The sequence below is a fragment of the Eublepharis macularius genome, chromosome 4 (genome assembly GCF_028583425.1).
Source record: "Eublepharis macularius isolate TG4126 chromosome 4, MPM_Emac_v1.0, whole genome shotgun sequence".
Taxonomy (NCBI): domain Eukaryota; kingdom Metazoa; phylum Chordata; class Lepidosauria; order Squamata; family Eublepharidae; genus Eublepharis; species Eublepharis macularius.
In genome coordinates this window covers 50149423-50172319 of record NC_072793.1, presented here as the reverse complement: position 1 = coordinate 50172319, position 22897 = coordinate 50149423, and the positions used below count along the sequence as shown (strand labels likewise).

General features: G+C 42.4%; 1 protein-coding gene across 1 annotated transcript in view; it reads right to left on the bottom strand.

The window, feature by feature from the left end:
• The window catches only part of GABRA6 (gamma-aminobutyric acid type A receptor subunit alpha6), a 53687-nt gene extending 31943 nt beyond the window's left edge, over positions 1-21744 (bottom strand). Inside the window, exons 1-7 of the mRNA XM_054976953.1 lie at positions 21669-21744; positions 21150-21214; positions 18669-18889; positions 18488-18570; positions 15805-15948; positions 12005-12157; positions 9439-9698 (exon numbers count right to left, since the gene is read on the bottom strand). Coding sequence (XP_054832928.1) covers positions 9439-9698; positions 12005-12157; positions 15805-15948; positions 18488-18570; positions 18669-18889; positions 21150-21152 — 864 coding nt within the window. The 5' untranslated portion in view covers positions 21153-21214; positions 21669-21744. The remainder of the gene's footprint in view (positions 1-9438; positions 9699-12004; positions 12158-15804; positions 15949-18487; positions 18571-18668; positions 18890-21149; positions 21215-21668) is intronic.
• Between the last annotated feature and the right edge of the window lie 1153 nt (positions 21745-22897).

Below are 22897 nucleotides of genomic sequence, written 5' to 3'. Positions count from 1 at the left end.
TATATAACTCTTTAGAATTTAAAATTATTTTATATGCAGATGATATTTTATTATTTATTTCAGAACCTTAGTCTTCCATTCTGGAATTAATGAGTTTTGGTGGTCTGCCTGGTTATTCAATTAATTGGACAAAGTCAGAATTGATGCCACTGGCAGACAATATCTCACAGGGTAATTACTGAGGGGCATTTTCGATGGTACCAGATGCCATTACTTATCTTGAAATATTGATTCCAAGGAATATTAAGTACACGATTTTGCTGAATTTTAATAAACTGATCTCAAATATATCCTTGGATTTGGACAGATGGACATTCTAAACTTGTCATTATGGGGTAAATTAAATACATTCAAAATGAATATTATACCTCATATTATATATGTAATGTGTGAAATCCCTTTTTATATACCTTGCAGATATATTTATAAAATTTGTTTTGGAAATTTATGTGGGGTTCAACACTACTCAAGATTTCGTTAAAGAGGACGCAACTTTCAATGAATTAAGGAGGATTTGGTTTTCCAGACCATAGTGCTTATTATAAGGCATATTTATTAGTGTGTACAAATTACTGGGATCATTCTTGTCAATTGGAGTATCCATCCTGGGCTCTCTTGGAGGCCTTTTTTTAAAAAAACACTTTGTAACTGGAATCCACTAGGGCCTACTTATGTTAAAATGGATTTTGTTCCTCCAACAATCTCTGCAGCTAGAGAAGTATAGTGCATAATACTTGACCCGTTCTCACATGATAAACTAACATTATGGTCAAATCCAGATTTAAAAACCAGAAAGAAATCTTTCATATGGAATGTTTAGACAGATAAGGGAATTTTTGACTAATCCGATCATTTTCTCAACTAAGATGTAAATATGATTTGCCAACTTCTGCTGAATGAAAGAAAACAATGGGCAGCCCTGGTGTATATAGACCAGAGAAAAACAACAAGACCAGGGAACCACAACTATGAATTAATTGTTTGTTCGTTTATCAAGTTTAAAAGTGCAAAAGTGCAAAAGTGCCAGTGTGAATAAATACAAAATTAATTTTACAATATAAATACAGAATACAAAAATACAGAGTCCATTCATATATAACACATGAAATCCTTAGAAAATATTCAAAGTCCGTAGAACTCGTTCAAATCATTTACAGTGCAAGATGCCAACATTAGTGGGAAAGCCAGTAGGTAGGGAGTTGTGCGGAGATGTTAGTTCATTCACAGTCCAACAACTTGAATTAATACTTCAAAAAACACCGACGACGGGAATATGCAGGCAATTATCATTAACCCGTTTCGTGAGTGAAAAACTCACTCCATCCTGGGCATAGAACAGTTCGGACCGGACACAAATACGTTACATACTCAAAATATACTCTCCTATGGCTTATGAAAGGATGGTATTAACGGACTTCCCGTTAATACCATCCTTTCATAAGTCCATTAATACCATCCTTTCATAAGTCCGTTAATACCATCCTTTCATAAGCCGTAGGAGAGTGTGTTTTGAGTATGTAACGTATTTGTGTCCGGTCCGAACTGTTCTATGCCCAGGATGAAGTGAGTTTTTCACTCACGAAACGGGTTAATGATAATTGCCTGCATATTCCCGTCGTCGGTGTTTTTTTGAAGTATTAATTCAAGTTGTTGGACTGTGAATGAACTAACATCTCCGCACAACTCCCTACCTACTGGCTTTCCCACTAATGTTGGCATCTTGCACTGTAAATGATTTGAACGAGTTCTACGGACTTTGAATATTTTCTAAGGATTTCATGTGTTATATATGACTCTGTATTTTTGTATTCTGTATTTATATTGTAAAATTAATTTTGTATTTATTCACACTGGCACTTTTGTACTTTTGCACTTTTAAACTTGATAAACGAACAAACAACTTCTGCTGAATGGCAATATTTACAATTGCAACATTTGTTGGTGTTCAAATGTAGCCCATCAGCTTTGAGTGCTTCAGAATTTTCCCCACTTTTGGAGATACTTCTTGAATCAATACAGAAAGTGAAATCTACAATATTTGTATATAAATATTTGAGGTCAGTCAATAAATATGATACACAAAGAAATAAAGATTAGTAGAATAATGAGCTGGAGCATCCAATTTACTTTTGATCAATTGATAGATAATGATGTTGAGTTCTTGTCATTTTTCCAACTGAGGTCAAAATTTGCCAACTTCTGCTGAATGGCAATATTTACAACTGCAACATTTATTGGTGTCCAAATATAGTCTAGCAGCTTTGAGTGCTTCAGAATCTCCCCTACTTTTGGAAATTTTTATTGAATCAATACAGAAAGCAAAACCTACATTTGAATATAAATATTTGAGGTCAGTTAATAAATTTGATACACAGAGCCTTAAAAGATGAATGTAATAACCATCTGGAGCATCCAATTTTGCTAAAGCAATGGGATAATGCTTTAAGCCACATACCTGTTGCTACTATGAACCTTAATTTGCAACTTATTCACCCAAAAAAATTATGTTTAGGGTACATCGGACACCACAGTGTCTTTTTACTAAAGGTTTAAGCACAGTGTCTAACTGTTGGTGTAATTCACAAAATGCATCATTTAAGCATGTGCTTTGTACATGTTTAGTCATTCAGCCCTTTGGCGAGGAAGTTATTAGTCCCAAAAAAGGAGGTGTTTCTTAAATTCTTCACAAAACGACCCCTCCTTCTCCTCTTTGCTACCTGGCAAAGGTTGGGTCTTGGAGTGGAAAGTTCAACGACTCTGTTCATGGCATCATGTGAATTTTAAAATAAGATTGACTGGCATCCTGCATTTTAGTAATCCAGCCTAAAATTAAGAAACTTTTGTGATTGGAGTGAGATTCTTTTATCACTATTATTGGCAATAGTACTTTTAGTATTTTTGGTCTTTGTTTGTTAACGTGGGATCAGGCTTAAGGCTATTATCAAAAGAGCTGTACCAGGAAAGGAAGTAAGACTGAAAAGGAAACCTGGCATGGGGAAGGGAGGGAGGAGTTATTTGATGAGGATGAACATGTGTTCATCTTGAGAAAGTGGGTTGGAGGTGGGTGGGAGTGGGCAGGACAAACAAAACTGAAAGAAACGATATGCACGAGGAACAAAGGCAACTCAGAATCAGCTGAGGAAAAGATCAGGGTAAAAGTGGTTTCAAAAGAACCAGAAAAAAAAACTGGGGGAAAAAAACCTAAGCAAAAACTAAAGGCACAAAAAATGCAGAAATCAGGAAATAAACTGAAAAAGTATGGGGCCAGAACTGATGTGAAAGCCCCATGCGGAAAAGCTGAAAATGACATTGTCCCTTTCCCAAAATGCATAAATTCAGATATATCATAAGAAGGTGTCTGTTTGAAAGCTGAACCAACATGAAAACTCAATCACAAGTTTAAAAGTTGCAGATGTGAAATTCCTTTCTGCTATGAAGACACCTGAAGCTACCTTCTACTGAGTAAGGTCATTGGTCTATTAAGATCGATATTATCTATTTTGACAGGCAACAGTTCTCGAAGGTCTCAGGCAGAAGTCTTTCACATCACCTGCTACCTGATCTGCATGCAAAGCAAAACCCTCTACCACTTAACCATAACTCCTCTCTTTATATTTACCCTTTGAACATGCAGCAGGACATGTAAGGTACACTCAAAGAAGCAACCTCTCTGAGCATGAAATTCAAGTTGGTACAGTATCAGAAAATGAAAGTCTGAACAGTTCCTTAGATTGGAAACTATAATTTCCATTCTGAGATGCTTCCTATTATTGAAGTCTTTGGTTGGTTTGCCCCTTTGGTCTGTTTGCATAGGTTTCATTCCTCACAAAGAAATCTCGTCCATTTAGGACTGTGATGCAAATTACATGCACGGTCCAATCATATACACGTTTATATCCCACGGCGTTCAATGGGCTCACTTCCAAATCAACATTCATCTGTTTCAGCCTTAGTCATCGGAATGGCCATCCATCCCTAAAATTGCCTATTCAGTGCTGCTGGATTATGTTTCCATTGTAACTTCCATTTGCTCTTACATTCTGTACCTAACAAGCAATATGATACAAACAAATCAAATGGTATTTCAGTTATATCTACTGAGCCCTTCTGAAATGTCATGACATTTTTAAAAAGTCGTATTGCATTTTCTGAACATTAATAAGTATATTATGTGTGCTCATTCTTAAAAGTTTCTCTAAGATGTTAAGTTGAAGAGTAAAAAGATTACGGTTCTACCTCATGCAATTGTATCTAGCCACAGAACTGAAACTGGCTCACCAAGGGCTCAGACAGCCATTTTCCCCCACTCCTTATATGTTTTTACTGAACATTGAGCTTGGAGGGCCAGTGTTTTATCTATAGTTGAGTCTACCTCTACCGGATGTTCATGTCTCTTAACTTGCTAATCTAGGCAAGGGGCGCCGCGAATTCAATTGTTGAATTCAATTCAACACATTCAATTGTTAAACTTAGCAATTAAATGTGAGCTAATCACTTTGTTTGGTTCATGCCAAGCAGCTGTGAACACCGGCCAAACCAATTTACACTGGGTTTTCCCAAAATTGCACATGCGCAAAGATGCCACTGATTCAAACTGATCAGTGGCCATTAGTGTCACTAAGACCTGTGGTAATCACATTCACAATCATCTTCATTCAAAAAAGCCACATTTATTTCCATCTCTGGCATGAATTCTGCACTTCAGGGAACCTCACAGCTTACCTGTTCTTCTGGCAGTGGCTTTTTTCAAGGTGGGAACCACCTTTCAACCACAAATCCCATTGAGCAAGAACCTTGCACACTTTCCTGAAACATAGTGCTGGTGCCACATTGGGGAACGATGCTCAGAACACCCACAGGAAGCAAGTCACAAAGTGCCACTGCCTTCCTAGCCAGTGTCACGGACATAGACAAACATCATAGGGTACGATTTTATTGAAACACTGTATTTATAGATGACTGATTTATATGATTTACAAGTGATTCAGTTGTTTATTTAAACAATTACCTGCTGACCAGAGTATTCACACAGCCAGTATGAGGTGGGGAGAAGATTAGGCTATGTGAGAATGTGCATGAATGAAAAGCCAGTTGCACTGTACCGCATGGTTAATAAGGAACAGCGTGAAAAAAACCCACCAAACACCCACATAGAGATCAATGAACTATTGAACCAATCATAGAAAAATCTAGTCTCTGTCCACAATCAGCAAACTGGATGTCAGCCTAATTGGCGGGTGTTCGAGGATCCCTAATCTAATCTTGTGTAAGTATTTTTTTTAAATATATGCATATTTGTCAGCAAAATACCCTGTGGGAACTAAGTTTAAGGCCGATACCTAGTCTTTGTGAAATCTGCACCTGCTGTTTATTTATCCCACTTGAACCATATCCATATTAGATCAATAGTCTGGGCCAGTTTGTACAGTTAACAAAAAGTAATAAAGCTTTTCCTAAAATGTATGTCTTCAGATTGAGGGTGGGTAAGATTGTATGTTTGACTGCTCTCCCAGGCAAAGAAAACATCCCTGCACAGAGAAGACTAGCATAACAGAGAAATGGAATGCTATTTTTCTCCCTGGTATGTGATTTTGTTATGTGTAAGGGAGGAAGCTTTTCATATGGAGTTAAAAAAAATGCTATCCTTCATCTGAAAACCAGTATGGTACAGTCCAGATAAAGTGTTACTGTTTGATTTACGCAATGAAAACACAAACTGACCCAGAGTATGGTGCTACTGAGGGACTGTTAACTCTGGCTGTAAGAAATACAAGGATCAGGTATAAAGTATTATACTTGTGTAGGATAGAGGTTCTATGGCTTCAACAGCTTTGTAACAATCTGGTATCCTGGTAAAGCCTTGAACAAACAAACACACACACACACACGCACACACACCCTCCATGAATATGCAGGAGTGGAAAAAGCTCTTCAACAGTTTGTGGCTTCCTGAGATGTTAAAACCACAGAACCAGTTCCATCAAAGAGATGGCAACCCTCAGTGAGAACCTGAAGAACAAAGGGAGAAATCAACATCTCCCTCTTTATTCTGTGTATAGTAGCTGAAGTGTAGGAGGTCAGCTATGTGTTCGATGATCAATCTGTGTAGGTTTTTCTAAAACTGAAATGGCTGTTTAGTCATATTGTTGCTAGCTGCAGGAAAAAGGACTAACAGCAGTTAGTGGGAGAGACTGGGGTGGGGAGTGGGATATCTATTGCAGGTGCTTGTTCACTGCAAATCTGCTGACTCCTCCTATCATGAAATCATGCCACCATTCACACTCTTGTTTCACTCAATAACAGTATTTTTTAAGCATGTTGAAGGCAGTTATTTTGGCATGGTCTGATCTAGGAAGGGAGGAATACATCTCATCCATAACTTATGCACACAGTAATTAGTAAAGTTACGCTTCTGTCAAACGTAAATAACATTGAATGCCATAGTGAATTAAATCCAACATCTAACATGAGGGTCAATGTGGTGTAACTGCTAAGAGTTTCAGATTAGAACCGAAGAGACCCAGATTCAACCAAGAAGTGACCTTGGGCGAGTTACTCTCTCTCATTCTAACCCAGTTCACAGGATTATCATGATAACATGGAGGAGGGGACAGCCATGTATGTTGCCCTGAGTTACTTGGAGGAAGGGTAGGATAAAAACTGTGAGTAAAAAATCTAATTCACAACCAGGTTTTTGATTTTAAAAGCTAAATTCTATAGTGATCGTATAGTATCCATGATACATCCTTCCAGCATGCAAGAGAGAGGCTGTGAGCAAAAAAGAAGGATTAAAAGCACAACTAAACAGTGCTCCTGAGTACATGCTCTAGGAGAGGATATGTACATTAGCATCACTCCACGTCACATCTTTTTACTCATTAGCCTGGAAAAGTCTTGGCCATTCCATAATTTTAACCTGGAAGAGGATCCTCATATCACTCTTAAACTGATATTGCTGGACTGTCAAACTCAAGATCTCATCCTCCAATCCAACCACCCTCAGAGCTGAACTAAAGACAAATTATACGTGTAGAGCACATGATCGCACTTACTCATGTTTCCACGTTAACTTTCCTGTTCACTCACACACATCACCAAGATGGCAGTCAATCCTGTGTACAAACTGGCACAGGGTTCCTCCCTCTTCCTCCGAAATAAGGGATGATATCCCATGATCCACCTTCTCTTTGCACATGCTCAAATCTTCCTCAGCAACATAGAGCAAATTCGGATAATTCACCTATTGTTTCCAATGGGAAACACAATTGGGGGCTTTTTGGTCCAAAAATGGCAGGCATTTTTGGACTGAATTTTACCAAACTTGCTGGGGACCTGCTCTTAACTGTCCTCTAATGCCCCCACACAAACAAGTTTCATGAAAATTGGACTTCGGGATGCCATTTATGATCTCCCAAAAAAGGTGCTCCAGCCACCTCTAATATTCCCTATGGGAGCTATCCAGGGGGATGGTGTCATGGGCCAGCCTTGGCCCATCACCTTACCACCCGCAGTACAGTCCTCTTCGGAGGACAAGGAACTAGAGGAGCTGGCAGAGCCGGCCTCTATGTCAGAGGAGCCTGCACCGGAGCCTGCCAGAGCACCAGAAGAGCTTTCGACGGAGCGACAAGTAACACAGCCAGGGATCTGTAGATCTGTGGGGAAGCTGGCTTGGGTGAGGGCTCAGACAGAGCAGAGGAGAAAGTGATACCCAGGAAGCCTGAGCCCCTTGAGCCAGCCATGAGATAGAGGAACCAGGCAAGGGCGGCTGTTTGGGAAAGACGCAGGTGTGCACGCTTGCAAGCTCAGCACTGGGCAGGACTGAGCTCCGTGAGCAAGGCACTGCAATCAGGTGAAGAGGGAACACGTGTGTCACAGTCTATTACCTAAGTGCAAGGATTAAAGGAGGTGTGGAATTTCATTGGGTGACCATGAGTTCTAATATCACGATAGGAGAAAAGGTTATCTCTATCCACTTTCTCCACACCAGGTGTAATTTTACTGATTTCTGTCATGTCACCTCTTTTCTTTGTCAAAATCAGTGAGACCCAAAGACTTTAGCCTTTCCTCCTAAGGAAGTGTTCCAACCTCTTGATCATTGTGATGATCCCTTTCTGCTTTATATCCAGCTGTTTTTTGAGAGGAGACAAAATAACTCTACACTGTATTTCAATTGCATCTGTATCACAGAGACTGATACACACCAGCTGTTCAGTGTGTAGAAAGAACATGCGTGCAATATGTAAGGAGTCAAAGCAGGGAGAGTGGCCATGCATTTCCTAGAACTGGAGAACTGAAGATTGTTCTACTTTTTCATGGTTCTCTGAGTGCCTTCTGGAACCCTTCTGGAACCCTTTCTTTAGGATGCAGGCTCAGTGTGGTGTAGTGGGTAAGAGTTAAGAGCCGGGTTTGATTCCCCACTCCTCCACTTGAAGCCAGCTGGGTGACCTTGGGTCATTCACAGCTTTCAGGTGTTCTCTCAGCCCCAACCACCTCACAGGGTGTTTGTTGTGGGGATAATAATAACATACTTTTACCGCTCTGAGTGGGTGTTAAGTTGCCCTGAAGGGCAGTATATAAATCGAATATTATTATTATTATTGTTATTAAAATGGTACCTATAAAAACAGGTTGGCCAGACTGAGAAGAAATCAAAGGGTCCTGCCCTCTTCATCATCATGGACAACCTACTTTTACTGCGATAGTTTTTAAGACAACAGAAATCTTGAAATGCAGAAGCCATGTCCTCTTTAGCTGAAGTAAAAGGAAATGGACTGTGATGTGAGGGAACAGTAGGGAAGTCTTGACAGGAATAAGCAACAAAATGTGTTGAAATAATAATTCTCTAACCAATGGTTGTTTGAAAACTAGCATAAAGTACTGAAGGTTTTCTCACATTTCCACTGCTCTGCTGCTAAGGCATTCTTCAGTTGTGTTTTTGTCATGAGAGTTGCACTCCTGTGTCTTTTTCTGAGCTGCCACCAATACAGCCAAGATTATTTGAAGATGCCAAGTTTATGTAAAGTAAGTCTAATTTCCCTTTTTCCCCAATGACCCACTTACAGAATGCCAGTGAGTAGTGATCCAAGAATAGCTGGCCAATACACACTCTTGTTCCTTTGAACAGTAATCTGTGACACAGATATTCATGAATATGTCTAATCTTTACAGTGTTTTCTTACACACAAATCAAAAGGCCTAAAGAACAATGTCATAATAAAATAGGTGTGGAACAAGGTTTTAACTGACCGTTTTAGAAACCCCCAGGCTTTCACTTTTTGTAGATCTGGCCGCAACTTATTTAACTCCTGAATTGATGTGCCTTAGTTATGTAACCTTTTCCAAACTAAGATCACTTTAACATTGTTCAATTGTTTGGCATTCACTACTTTGGCTGTCTCTTCCTATACAATGTTTATGATCAGAAATGTGAGCAATTACCGAGACTATCGCATCCTCTGCCGGTACGGTAGCTGCTGAGAGGGCGGCTGCTAGTGTGGCTGCCCTGGCTGCCTTCCTCATTGCTCTCTGAGTCTGGAGATTGGTAAAGTAGTTGACAGCTGCAAACTCTATAAGTGCAGAGAAGACAAAGGCAAAGCACACAGCGATGAACCAATCCATAGCAGTAGCATAAGACACCTTGGGTAAAGAGTGGCGGGCACTGATGCTCAGCGTGGTCATTGTTAAGACAGTAGTAATCCCTGAAAGATACAATGAAAAGGAAGATGTCAGGCCCTTCATTTATATCCTTTTTAGGAATGCAGGCAAGCACTACCTTAGTGTAAGTCCCACACACTCTTCCAATCAGTTGGTTGCCTTACAGTTTGACCCTAGCCATGTTTTCTTGGAAACAAGGACTATTAATTTTAATGGGGCTTACTGCGATAAGTATCCTTAGGACTACAAATGTACAGCACAATTGTAAATATGTTAAATCAGAGGTAAATCTTGTTGCCTTCAATAGCATTTAATCCCTGGTAACAGTGCGCGCAAGTGGTAATAGTGCACACTGCAATTCTAAGTATGTTTACTAGAAATAATGTCACCTGTTCAACAAGACTTACACCTCAGCAAGAGCCGAATCCTATCTACGATTAATGAGAAGTAAATCCAATGAATTTCAAAGAGCCTTACAGCCAAATAACAGGACTGTAGCCAAAACAACACACTTTTATTCAGAAGTAAGCATGCAAAAGACAACATATTCCTACTTACAATCTGATCCTCTACATGCATACTTCAATAAATTGATTGATTGATCGATACATGCATACTTGGAAGTGAATTCAATAGGCTTTACTTCCAAATCACTAGGTATAAAAACAACATTAGACTATGGCCGTTTCCACATGTTGATAAAGCAACGGGCTACTTACTGAATGCTGGCGGGTTTTTTTACAGATTCCAGATGCCTCCGAATTCAAAGCAGAAGCAGGCAGGTTGTCTTTTGTTTAATCAGCGTCCTTGACCCGGCACAGGAAAGGGCGGGAAATCCCGGTCTCAGAAAAGACGCTGATCAGATGAAAGACAAACTGCCTGCTTCCGCTTTGAAATCGGAGGCATCTGGAATCTGTGAAAATAAACGCCAGTGTTCAGTAAGTAGCCCATCTTTTTAACAGCATGTGGAAACGGCCTATATAACACTGGTTTAAGTAAGGAATTGCCAATAGATTTACCATACTATTGAAAGAGCCAATAGATTTACCAAGATTTGCATACACACATGCTCACACACACATTTAATATGAAAGCACTCAAGTATATTAATTCATTTCATCACTCTTTCTTTAATTAAAAAAATTAACTTTGATCTCCAAAGGAGCTTTTTAATACATTGAATGAATAACTGAATGAACAAGGTCATGATAAAAAACAATTAATAGCAGTCTCATGCTGTGTCCACAAAGAGATTTTTCCTTGCATGGAGATCAGAGGGGATGGGGTAAGAAAGATCTTGCTGGAAGCAGCTGAGTTCCATCGGGGTTGAGTTACTACTCTCCCTCTCCATGCAGGTGCTATAATGTTCAGGGGCACAAGCCAAATCTCTTGACTCCTTAGCTGATCCTTGGGAAGAACTAGCCCAGGGCAGAGTGTTGTTTTATTTGGTTTATTCATATTGAGGGGCTTTTTTTAATTTTGTGTGCCACTCTGTGTCCCTTCAGGGAAAAAAGCAGAATAAACGAATGAACAAACGAATGCACGAATGAAGTCCTCACATAAAGGGGGGCATTCAAACAATGTGATGTTCAGTGTGTGCTTGACTTTTCTGACTCTTGTTTTCTCCTTTACTCTAGAAAAAATATAAATCTCGTTTTTCTCTGAAGTAATGAGAAAATTGTGGAACAGTTGTGGTTGGATGGATGCTTATTGATTTATTTATTTAATTCAGCTTCTATTCTGCCCTTCCCACAAGCGGGCTTGCTTCCCCCTAGCCATCCTTGGGAAGGGGACAGAACTAAAGTGAGTCTTCAAAATGGCGGAGAAAAGCTCCTTGTTTCTCTCCACATTTCAGCCATTTAAAGAGCCTTTTCCCCTTTACCTGCCCAGGCACAGCATAGCATTTCAGCACAACTCAGAAGGGAAAGGGAGGGGAAAGGGGGTCCCGGGCCATGGGGGTCCCAGTGAAATTTGTGCCTGTGCTTTTTGTACAGGTCTAATAGAAAGAGAGGGAACCAGGACGGTAGCAGCAGTATATGGCTCAGGAACAGGAGTTTGTAGACACCCTTCTTGAACCAGCTGCTGCTACCACCATGGTGAGACTACATTTTTGTGCCCTTGTGTGGATGTAGCCACAGTTCTTTATCGATCCAAAACACATATTGAGACAAGATTGCAATCATAATGAAATGTCTATCTGAACACAGTACTAACCAATTTTCCTTTGGTGACAGAAGTAGTGCGCTTAAAGTATTCACGAAAAGCAAATACACAGGCAATGAGGGTTGCCAATGACAAGTGAACAGAACAATGTCATGTGGTCTGGGACCAAAATCATAATATCGCATACCAAAAACTGTTCTAGCTGGAACAGACTCCTTATTGATCCAGAAAGACACCTGGGAAAGAATGACTGTCATGATGCAGGGTGTATATATCTGTATCATGAAGTAGCCCATCTTCCTTTGTAAGTGGAAATAAACAGTCATTGTTACATATTCACCTGTTAGGAAACAAGTACATCAGAATTATCTTTGTCCATGCGTTAGAAAATCTTGGAACGTTCTAATTAAACAAAGAGGCAGGTTTGCATGTACTCTAAAACGTCTATGCCCGAAAAAGCTGTATTCTGCAACCTGAATAAACTGTGTAAATTGATCAAATCTGTGTATATTCTTTTACTTTGTATAACTTTGCAGATGTCTATACTATGCTGCAGAACCCATTCTAGTTTTTCTAGCCACTGGTGTGTGGGTGGGGCAAAATATCATACCAGAATGTAAATATTATTCAACCATCATTCTGCCTACATATTTTCATATATAATTTCACAGCCATATGGACTAGCAATCTGCTTTTTAATTAATATTAATAACTGCATTTATAGACAGATCAGTGCCCCACTCAGAGTGGTGAACAAAGGCAGTATTATTATTATCCCCACAATACAGCTGGGGAACTGGGTCTGAGAGGTGGCTTACCCAAGGCCACCTGCTAAGCTCATGGCAATAGTGGGATTTGAACCAGCAGAATGCTGATTCATAGCCCAACCACTTACTGAAGACTATGCCTAATAGCACATTCTGCATTTTTCACATTCTGCATTTTCCCATAGTCTGCAAAGCCTACTAATAGTTTTATTTGTTCCACTTCAAAGCCAAAATAATCTCTAAAGGTTGGTGGTGGACTCAAGCTTCACACTTCCCTTAGGAAACACTGTATTTGTTAATTTTGCATTCTTTGCCTATAGCATTAACTGCTGCATGGCAGCACAGCAAGCATGGTGTAATGGCTGCAGTGCCAGACTAGGATCTAGGAGACCCAAGTTTGAATCCTCATTCTGGTGTGGAAGTTTGCTGGGTGACCTTGGGCCAGTCACACACTCTCAGGGCCAAGCTACACATGACGAATGACACTTGAATGGCAAGTGTATTTCTCCCTGTTCACTTGCCCTCCACTCAATCCACTTGCCAGGCAAGTGTCTTTCGTCATGTGTAGCTTGGCCCTCAGTCTAACCTACCTATCTCACAGGGTTGTTGTGAGGATAAAATGGGAGGTGAGGAGGAGGATGTAAGCTGCTTTGGGTCCTCGCTGGGGAGAAGGGAAGAGTATGAATGAAATAAATAAAAATAAAGAGAGTGACGACCCATGGGGGGTGGGGGGATGTCGCATCACGACCTTTGCTTGGCAGACTTTTTACGGGGTGGTTTGCCATTGCCTTCCCCAGTCATCTACACTTTACCCCCAGGAAACTGGGTACTCATTTTACCAACCTTGGAAGGCTGGAAGTCTGAGTCAACCTTGAGCCGGCTACCTGAACCCGGCTTCTGCCAGGATCGAACTCAGGTCATGTGAGCAGAGTTTGGGCTGCAGTACTGCAGCTTACCACTCTGCGCCACGTGGATATTAACTAATCAAAATCTGAATCAAGTCTACTTGATTCTTTAATATATCATTAGCCCAACTAATCCAATCATTAAATATATTGAAGTTGAGTAACCTTCATAAGTCTTCATAAATGGCCATTATTACAGTGTTCTGCTGTATGCATTTTGCACATGCCTCAAGAGGGAACAGCAGTAAAAAGAGAGATTGACTCAGCAGATATTCTAACTGACAGAGGCATCTTCCAGTCAAAAGAGTGTAGGAGCTCCAGTTTGGCAGGTCCTCCTGTTGCTGGTCCACCATCCTGACTAGAGCTTCCCAGGCCTCAAAATTGGAGAGGACGGGACTGGCTTACATCACCCTTCAGCCTCCATTGCTCCCCTGGGAGAGTGGTGCTTTGTATTCACTCTCTGTCTCTCTGTCTCTGTCTGTCTCGCTCTCTCTCTGGGCTTTTGCATCTGCTCTCCATTCATCTCCCCAGCCTGCGGTAAAAGCTCTCTTTTACCCCCTCCCTATTCCTAACTCCACCTCCCCAGGCCCACCAAAGGGGACCACCACCTCTAGGCACAGCACTTTCACTTTCCAGCAATCATTGCTCTGGCTGAGCGGCTCCAGAAGGGCGCCCTGGATCTACATGAGTTTGCTCTTTGGTTCTCTGCTCTGCAGTTCTCTTTGCTTGTCTGTTTTGCCAAGGCAATTGTTTTTTATCTATCTTTGGAATGTGGATGCTGGGCACGACAGAGGCAGAGGCTGCACCATCATCCTAGGCCAGTTCATCTACGGGGAGAGGGGGTGATTAGGGGCAAACATTTGCTTGCAGTCCCGTAAATCAGGCAGCTGCAACCTGTTTGGGGTCTAGACGCAGAGGAGCCACACTAGATGTGACAGCAGATATGGTGCCATCCTGTGGCTGCCAACACCATTTTAGAAGCAGTTGTAGTTCTTTAAAAATTGCTGCAAGACCTTGATCTGGAATGCATGCACAGCATAGCAGCCCCAGGAACCTGTGTTCTCCCTCTGTGTCTTTTCAGGCACTAAAACAACAATGGGGGACTGTTCTAGCACCTGAGAAGTGTGGTGGGAACAAGAGCTCCTGCTGCTGCTGTGCCACAAGAATACTCTGGGTCAGGTCCTTGCAGAAATGTTTAAAGATCTACAACAGCTTCTAAAATGGCATCAGCTGCCACATGATGAATCCATTTCCACTGTTATGTTTAGTTTGGCTCTAGGTCAGGCTACATCTTACCACCACCCCTCCAATAAGGCAGTCTTCCTGCAGGGGCCAAGGGCAATTGTGAGGCCTATATTCTCAAAGAGGCTGCATGTTGCTGAGCACGTGCTTTCCCTACCCCAACGTAAAACACGGCCAAATTGGAGAAGGCACAAGATACTCTCAGTGATAAAGGACCTGAGAGCTTTCTCTCCCTTTCTTCATGAGAGGTCAGTAGAGTTGCCAGGTCCCCCTACCCCCTCAGGTGGGAGGAAGGAGGCCTGGCACCTACCTGTTCTTCTGGGAACTGACATCATTGCACAGGCTGCAGACCACCCTGCGAGTGCTCCAGTGCTCTGCAGGGAGCCAAGTCGGGCCCGATTCAGGCCCAAATCGGTCTGAATCAGGCTGCTGCAGAGCACTGCTGTGCTCTGCAGTGGCTGGATCTGGCCCGAATCTGGCCAGATTCTGGCCTAAATCTGGCCCGAATCTGGCTCCTACGCTCTGCAGCAGCCTGATTCAGGCCAAATTGTGCAAACAAAAGCCCTGGCAAACAAACATGCCCTTCAGCATCTCCTAAAGATCTCCAGAGAGAGCCCTCCTCCTCAAGAAGCCCATTCCACTGAGCAGTAGCCACAATGGAAAAAGTCAGGGCTTTGACCAATGCCATACAGACCACCTTAAATGGTGGGACAGCCAATAAATGGCTGCCTAAAGACTGTAGCTGGCACACTGGGTCATATCCTTTACATATGTGGGTTCCAGGTCATGAAAGGCTTTAAAAATCTATAAGACTCCTTCAGATAGGGTCCATTTGGGCTATCAAGGAAACGAGGGCAAGTGACCTGTTTAGCTCGAACAAGCCACATATTGTGAGTGAGAGCATGTATAAAGTACCATTTTGCAAATCAGTCTCCAAGAGGAAGTCAGTAGGACTTTTCCAACACTTTCAGACTAGTGAGGTACATTTTGGATAAGGTTGGAACCATCTGGAAGTCAGTTCTTACAGTGGCCATTGTCTTATTTTAGAACTCCTTATACAGCTATTGTCTTACCTGTATTGGATTTAATAGTTTCACTAGAAACCGTTTGTCCTATGAGATCATACTGGAGAAGACTGGAAGACTCTTGTGGTACTTCCACTGAATAGAGCGGTCCTTTTTTCCATGTGTAAATCATTTCACTTTTAGGATAGGCATCTAAGTTAGGGAAAGGGGGGAAATTTTGAAGTATTCATTACATTTAACTTTCAGAAACAAAATATTCAGAAAATCTACACTTGGTAGGTGTTTCTCGAACACCTGGAGTGGTGTGACTCCTGGTCTATGCACTGTCCTGCCAATTTATTCAGCAATTCTCCAGGTCAATTTGCTGAGGTTTAGTGGGATTTGGGTTTCTGAAGCACCAAATTAGAACTGAAGTATATGAACATTCCAGATTACCATGATGGATGCCATGTATTGATGTACTTTAGGTTCATCTTGCAGGGAAACTGGGAACTATTAGCTATTCCATTGAATGAAGTGAAGGACAAACATGAATTTCTCCAGCCATGGATTCTGCACACTGAACTTTTAGGTGTCTGTTTAATTTTCAAGAAAAGTGAAAATCTGGGTCTTATTTTTAACACGAGTCCAAGAAGACACCTTCATTTTCCTGACACCTTGCCCCTCCCCACTTTATTTTGCAATTCTAACAATGCATCATAATAATATGTTATTGTAATTAAAAGTTATCAATTGTATTGATTATATTGACATTATCAATTATTTTCTTCATGGTTAGCAGCATATCTGGGGACGACAGGGCAGATATGTGGCTATCTTCACAGAAATTTAAGAGCAACAAGACTTAGGGCATTGTGCATTTCTTAGCTCCATCTTTGTCTGGCCATGCAGGTCACAACTTCCATGCCTCAGAAACACAGCAACGAAAAGTGATAGTTCCTACTTGCTAGACTGGGCTAAGAGCCTCACTTACCTTGCCAAATCACTGACTAGGTGATGTAAAGCCTAGACTTCTACCTAGTCATGATTTTTCCCTTCAAGGTGGACAGGAAATCTTTAACTGAGACAAGCAAAGCCCATTTTCACTTCCTAATCTGAATTCCAAGGGACAGCTATTCTAACCTTGAGACCTGACGTATGACAACTTGCATTCCTAATGGACAGCCTCCAGGCTTAATAAAAGCCATGGGAGGTAGCTTGAGTGTAGGATCGCTTGCTAAGCTTCTGTCTCCCCAGTACTTTTTCCTGGTGTAGCCCGCATTCAAGCTAGCAGTTTGGCTGAGTAAAGGAGAACAGGAGGAGATGTTCACTCCCTTCCTGCACAATTGTCTAGCTGAGCAAACATCTATCCAAGAGTTAAATCTGCCAAATCAGGCAGGTATTGTTCCCAAGAATAGCTGGCTCTCACCAAGTGATTTGCCCAGTATGCCAGTGAATACCATGTTAATGTGCAGGACTGATTGGAGCTTGGGTTGCAATAAGCTGTTTGATCCTATGCTGCTTTTGATAAAAACAGGATATTAGAGACTTATTGTATCTCCTTAAAGTGAATATACAACATATTGCTCTAGCAAAAACTAGGAGAGATGGGATGGGGGTAATCAGGATAGGAGTAATGTTTTTGGCTTTCACAGACTGACAGATCTCAAGGCTATCTATCCAACACATTTGAATACCACCCATCCTCTATGGAGTTCAGGTCAGCAGACGTTGGTTTTCCCTCCTCCATTTTAACACTGCAACCATTTTACAATAATGTTAGCTTCACAACAATCCTATGAAGTAGGTTAGGCCAAGAATGCAAATGGCCCAAGGACAGCTTCATAGCAGTCTGTGAATTTGGACCCAGGTCTCTCTGATTCTCCTCCCATACTCTAACCCCTATTGGCTCATGCAACTTCATAGCCCATAATATGGTAACTTCTCCCCATCTTCCTAAATGGTAGGGAAGATAGAATGGTTGCAAACTAAAGATATATCTTGGCTGAACCACTCAGAACTACAAGCCCTACAGACTAAGAATTCTAACTGCTTAAACACCTAATTGTTGTAATTATATTGATAGTTTTATTTCCAAATGTTAATACTTTCTTCAGCCAAACCACACACTTCTATGCAGTTCTGTGCAAAGAAACTGAGCCACTGTGTTTCTTGGACTCCAATTCACTAGTCTGCAATGGGCATCCATCCAAAAGAGAGATGAAAAGTAATAAGAAGCACGTAAGATATTTCTTGTATATGGAAGCATCAGCCCTATGCATTTCTTTGGGAGCATATCCTATTAAGACCAGAGATATTTACTTCTGAGAAACCATAAATAGGGTCCCTACGAGATACAGCAGTTTGGGGGAAAGTATAATTCAGTGTTGTATTCCTTTAATCAGAATTTTTCCAACTTGTAAACATATTTGCTGTCAGGTTGCTTATTTAATAATCCACCTTTGACTTTTGTTAGTCTGTTTCCCAGCTATTCCATCTGGTTCTATTAGACCCTTAGGAACTCCAGATATAATCCTCTCATTCTGATTTTGTTTGGAGGGGGGCATTCTCTGCCGGAAAGCATGACTTCATTCTCATGCTTTCTAGGTGTCATTTTCTATTCAAAATCTGCTATTTTTAAAATTCACACCTCACAACATCAAAGGGTTTTTTTTGGCACATCGAGGACTTCTTTGCACTTACAAACTACTCTCATTTTCTACTGAAAGATATGAACTGGTTGCAGACTTACAGCTCCCAAACTTCAGCGGACATGCATGCCCGTCCATTGGGAAGTTTACCAGCCGCATTGGACAGTCTGCATTAATGGTAAGTCTGGGAAGGAGAAAAACAGAATCAGATTAAGTGAAATCATTACCAGAGGCAAAAATAAATGAATAAATGTAACAAGTAAAAGTAAAATGAAGTCTTACCTCATTGTATAGAGAACTGTCCCATTCTGCATTATCCTGAAAAGTCTGTTAGGGGTTGTCATATTATGAGCAATGGACTTTTTCCCATTTCTAAAAAAGGTGTCTGGTGTCCAGATTTTACTGACCATCATATTGTTCAGTCTCAGAATTTCAGTGGGCCCACCAAATTTCAACCTCTCATCAATCCACGTTTGCCGAAAGAAAACATCCATTGTATATTCCTAAAGGAACACAAGCCAATCCACGATCAGGAGCCAACAACATTTAGGTTATTCAGCCTTACATACACAACTTATTACTTAGGCCTATCACCCTTAAATAGTTACTAAACAAGAGTCAGCCTCTGAGAAAACATACCACATATCCCATCTCATGATGAGCAGCTCCAAATCAATTAACAGATTCTCTGCCTTATTTTTATTCCTAAAACAGAATGTAATTCCTGATACCACTATTGATTTAATATAAGGTGTGATTTGAGCAGAGGTTTCAATTGGGGTAAAAGCTTTTCCGGAGGGGGAATCAAGGAAATAGATGGGAGGAGATTTAGTGTGTGAGAGGGGAGTTATTTTGCAATAAGAAAAACAAGGAGGTTTCAGAGCACTGGAATACAAGCAAAGGGAATAGTGTCTTGGGCTGGCAGCCCTGGAAGCAGGCCCTAAATACTTTTTTGATCATCCCTTTCCTTACCCTGGTTCTTTTGTCTTATTTATCTTTTGTCAGCATAATAATGACAGAACACATCATGTTGTCCTGAAGACCTCCTGTCTACATGTTCTGTCATCATTATGGTACATCAGCCATAGGTTTAGTGCAGCTTCCCTCTCTTTAAATTGGGGTTCCATAGTGAATATCATTGTCAATTTGTTAATCTGTGTTTCTGGGGATAGGCAACTCTTAAGTAAATAAACTGGCTATAGATGTAGAAAATTTTATTTTCCAATCCTTTAATATGTCCACTCATATGCACCCAAAAGCCTTACTAACTTTTATAGCATTACATTATTATTGATCAACTGATTTCATATGTTTTCATCCTATCCTCCTCCCCTCCTGTCAAGGAGCTCAGTATGGCATACATAACTTTTACTTTCTCCATTTGGCCCCACAACAACCCTGTGAGGTAGATTTAAAGTTAAGAGAGGGTAATTACCCCAAGTTCACCAAATAAGTTTCATAGCAAGCGAGGATCTGAATTGGGTCTCTGGGATCCATTAGATATTTGTAGCAAGAATTGATAACCATCCTCATTTCTAATGCTTTTTGGATACACTGCTGAACTGTTTGCAAGATTATGCCAAACGCCTTTGTTAGGTAAAGAGGACCTCATGTGAGCCCTTTGAAGGACAGACCAAACAAAGACAACTAAGAGCCAAGCTACAAGTGACGAATGACACTTGCCTGGCAAGTGAACAGTCTCAAGCGTATTCCTCCCTGTTCACTTATTCTACACCCATTCACTTGCACTCCACTTGGAGCGCAAGTGACTGGCAAGTGAACAGGGAGGAATATACGAAAGTCTGTTCACTTGCCAGGCAAGTGTCATTCGTCACTTGTAGCTTGGCTCTAAAGAGTGACATTTAGATTTAAAATGCCTGAACTTAATCATATTTATTTAACCAGCAGATAGTTTCAGGTAGAGACCCAAGTTGGTCTGCAGTAGAACAGTAAGATTTGAGTTCAGTCGCATCTTAAGGACCAAGATTTTCAGGGTATAAGCTTTAGAGGACAAAAGCTCTATGATCTGAGGAAAGGAACTTTGACTCTCAAAATCTTACCCAGCAGTTCTCATGATTTCAGTGGGAATTGCAGGTAAGAGTGCAGCTGGATGATAATGCCTTCTCTGGACTCTACTTTAAACCCAATCTACGTTGAAATCAGGTCCAGATTCCAACATTAAAAGGGCCCGGTTGGGAGAGGGGAGAAGTGGTTCTAGTCTACGAAAAGCACACACGGCGTGGATGACTCACGCCGGCTTCCCTCACTGCCTGTTGCCATCTGCTTTTCCATGAGCAAAGGAAGCGCTCCGACCGCTTCGTCTGGGGTGTGTTTGTGAAGTTTTACTTTAGTTCTCCCGCTCAAACGCCGACAGTCCTCTGGCCTCCTCGATGCCAAGAGCAAGCCTGCCTTTCCAGCGTCCCGCAAGGCTCTGGAGAGAAGAGAGAGGCTGCATGGGAGGATCGGCTTTGACAACGTGCTTAAAACGCAAGACGCCCCAAAGTGAAATCCCCGACGGGCCCCACTGGGCTTTTCCGCCGCGCTTTCTCTGCTTGCCGCTCCAACGAACAAAGCAGCGCCAGAGCCTTCTGTGGCAGAGATTGCCAAAAAGATTACAGCGAGTAATCTGCTTTAATGACAGTCCGCTCAGATGCTACATAACGAATCCTGCAAAACAGAGACAGGCCGGGGGGGGTGGGGGCGGGGGCCCGATGTCCCATGCCGCTGCTTGCTTGGAGGGGGAGCGCGGGGAGGGGGCCTCACCATTTCCACGTCGGATACCGGGCCGAAGCTGGTCACGTAGATATCGGTCTTGACTTCCGTCACAGCTCCTGGGATGCGGTTAAGTTTGCACGGGGAGAGAAAGAGAATCCAACAGGTCGGTGATCTCAGTGCGCTTCTGCCAGCCCCCCGGCAAGCTTCTACCCAATAGACTCGTCCCTCCAACTTCGAGGTGCTTTGCGCTTCCTGCGCCCGCAAGCCATGTGCCCAGACGCTAAAGGTGTAAGGCGGCTCAGCAGGCCAAGCGCGACCAATGTTTCCCCTCTCCCCACCCCCAACAACTGAGGCTAGTCTGGTCTACTCGGCAGTAAGCCTTACTGCAGGCCTAGACGGTAAGCTTAACAGCTGCCTCCCTATCATCCTGCAGTCTTACTTCCATATAAGCAAGGTTAGGAGGACAGACGCAGGGTTGGGCGGGGGGGGGGGAGTCTATCAGGACAGCCCCCCACCAACCCCAGAGTCCTCTTTCAAAAGGGGGAGAGAAAGCACCTGGGTTGCCGCGCCCTCCAAAACCAGGTCGGAGCCGATTGTCGTAACCGTCCAAAAGTTTGTCCAGGATCCGAGTGATGTTCTCAGAGTAGAGGACGCCCTCGTCGGGGGGATAATCCAGTGGTGACACCTTGTCGAGGCTGCAAGTGCAAGCAAGGGCTTCGTCCGGAGTGCCCTCTGGTACAAACCACAGTTCCCCTCCCAGCCCTTAACCAACTAACAACCCGCCCCCCCTCCCCGCCTTTCCTGTCCCGCCAAGCCAAGCGGGAGCGCCGAACTTTCGACTTACCAGCCAGTCAAGCACATCCAGGCGAGCCACCAAGCCATGCTTGCGCCTTGCCCCGAGTCCCCGATGCCCACCTGGTCAACTGGCGCCTGCCTGGGCGCCCATCTTCCTCGAGTCCTCCCCTTTCTGCTTCCTCCGTCCACCTACTGCTCTGGGGAAGGGCAGATGGACGTGCCCCCACCTTCCTGGGTCTCCTCTTCCCCTCCTCCTCGGCCAGTGTGGGTGCACACTGATTTCCCCTACTGCCCGGCTCCAGCTTCATCTGAGTCCTTCAAATTACAGTTTGAAGGGACGGTGCCCGGTCGGAGAGCAGTGACAATAATCGAATAAGGCATTAGGGGAGATTAAACGGAAGAAATCCACTGCTAGTTTTGGCATGGAATTAGCAGGGACCCGTTAGGAAATCTGGAAAAGCACTGGCATCTTGCTGATAGAGATTATGTCAGAAATGGCCTCAGCTTGTATTATTTTATGGTTCACAGAAAGATTATTATGCAGCCTGTGCTTCGTTAGGACCCCTCCCTCTGTGGATAAAATCTTTCATTTGCCCAGTTTGCTGTTTTCCTCCCTAAACTGTAACCAGGCCTTTCATAATCCCTAGTTGTACTAAAAATTTTCTCCAATAACATGAGTAGATATACACAAAGACACATGTAAACATTTTAGAAGGCTAATCAGCTTCCCATCCTCCATCTGAGCCATAACACCACATCATAAAGTGTCTTCTACCTTTAGTGGTGCTTCAGCTAGACTAGTCTGCAGTAGAACAGGAGGACTGGAATCCAGTGGCATCTTAAAGACCAACACATTTTTTCATGGGTATAATCTTTCTAGAGTCAAAACTCCCTTCTTCAGATACAGGGAGGAGATCCCTGAGCCTTTATACCCTAGACAGGACGGGGGAGGGGTGAAGCAAAGAAAGGAGTCAGGATGTAAAGGTATAATGTGGCTGGTC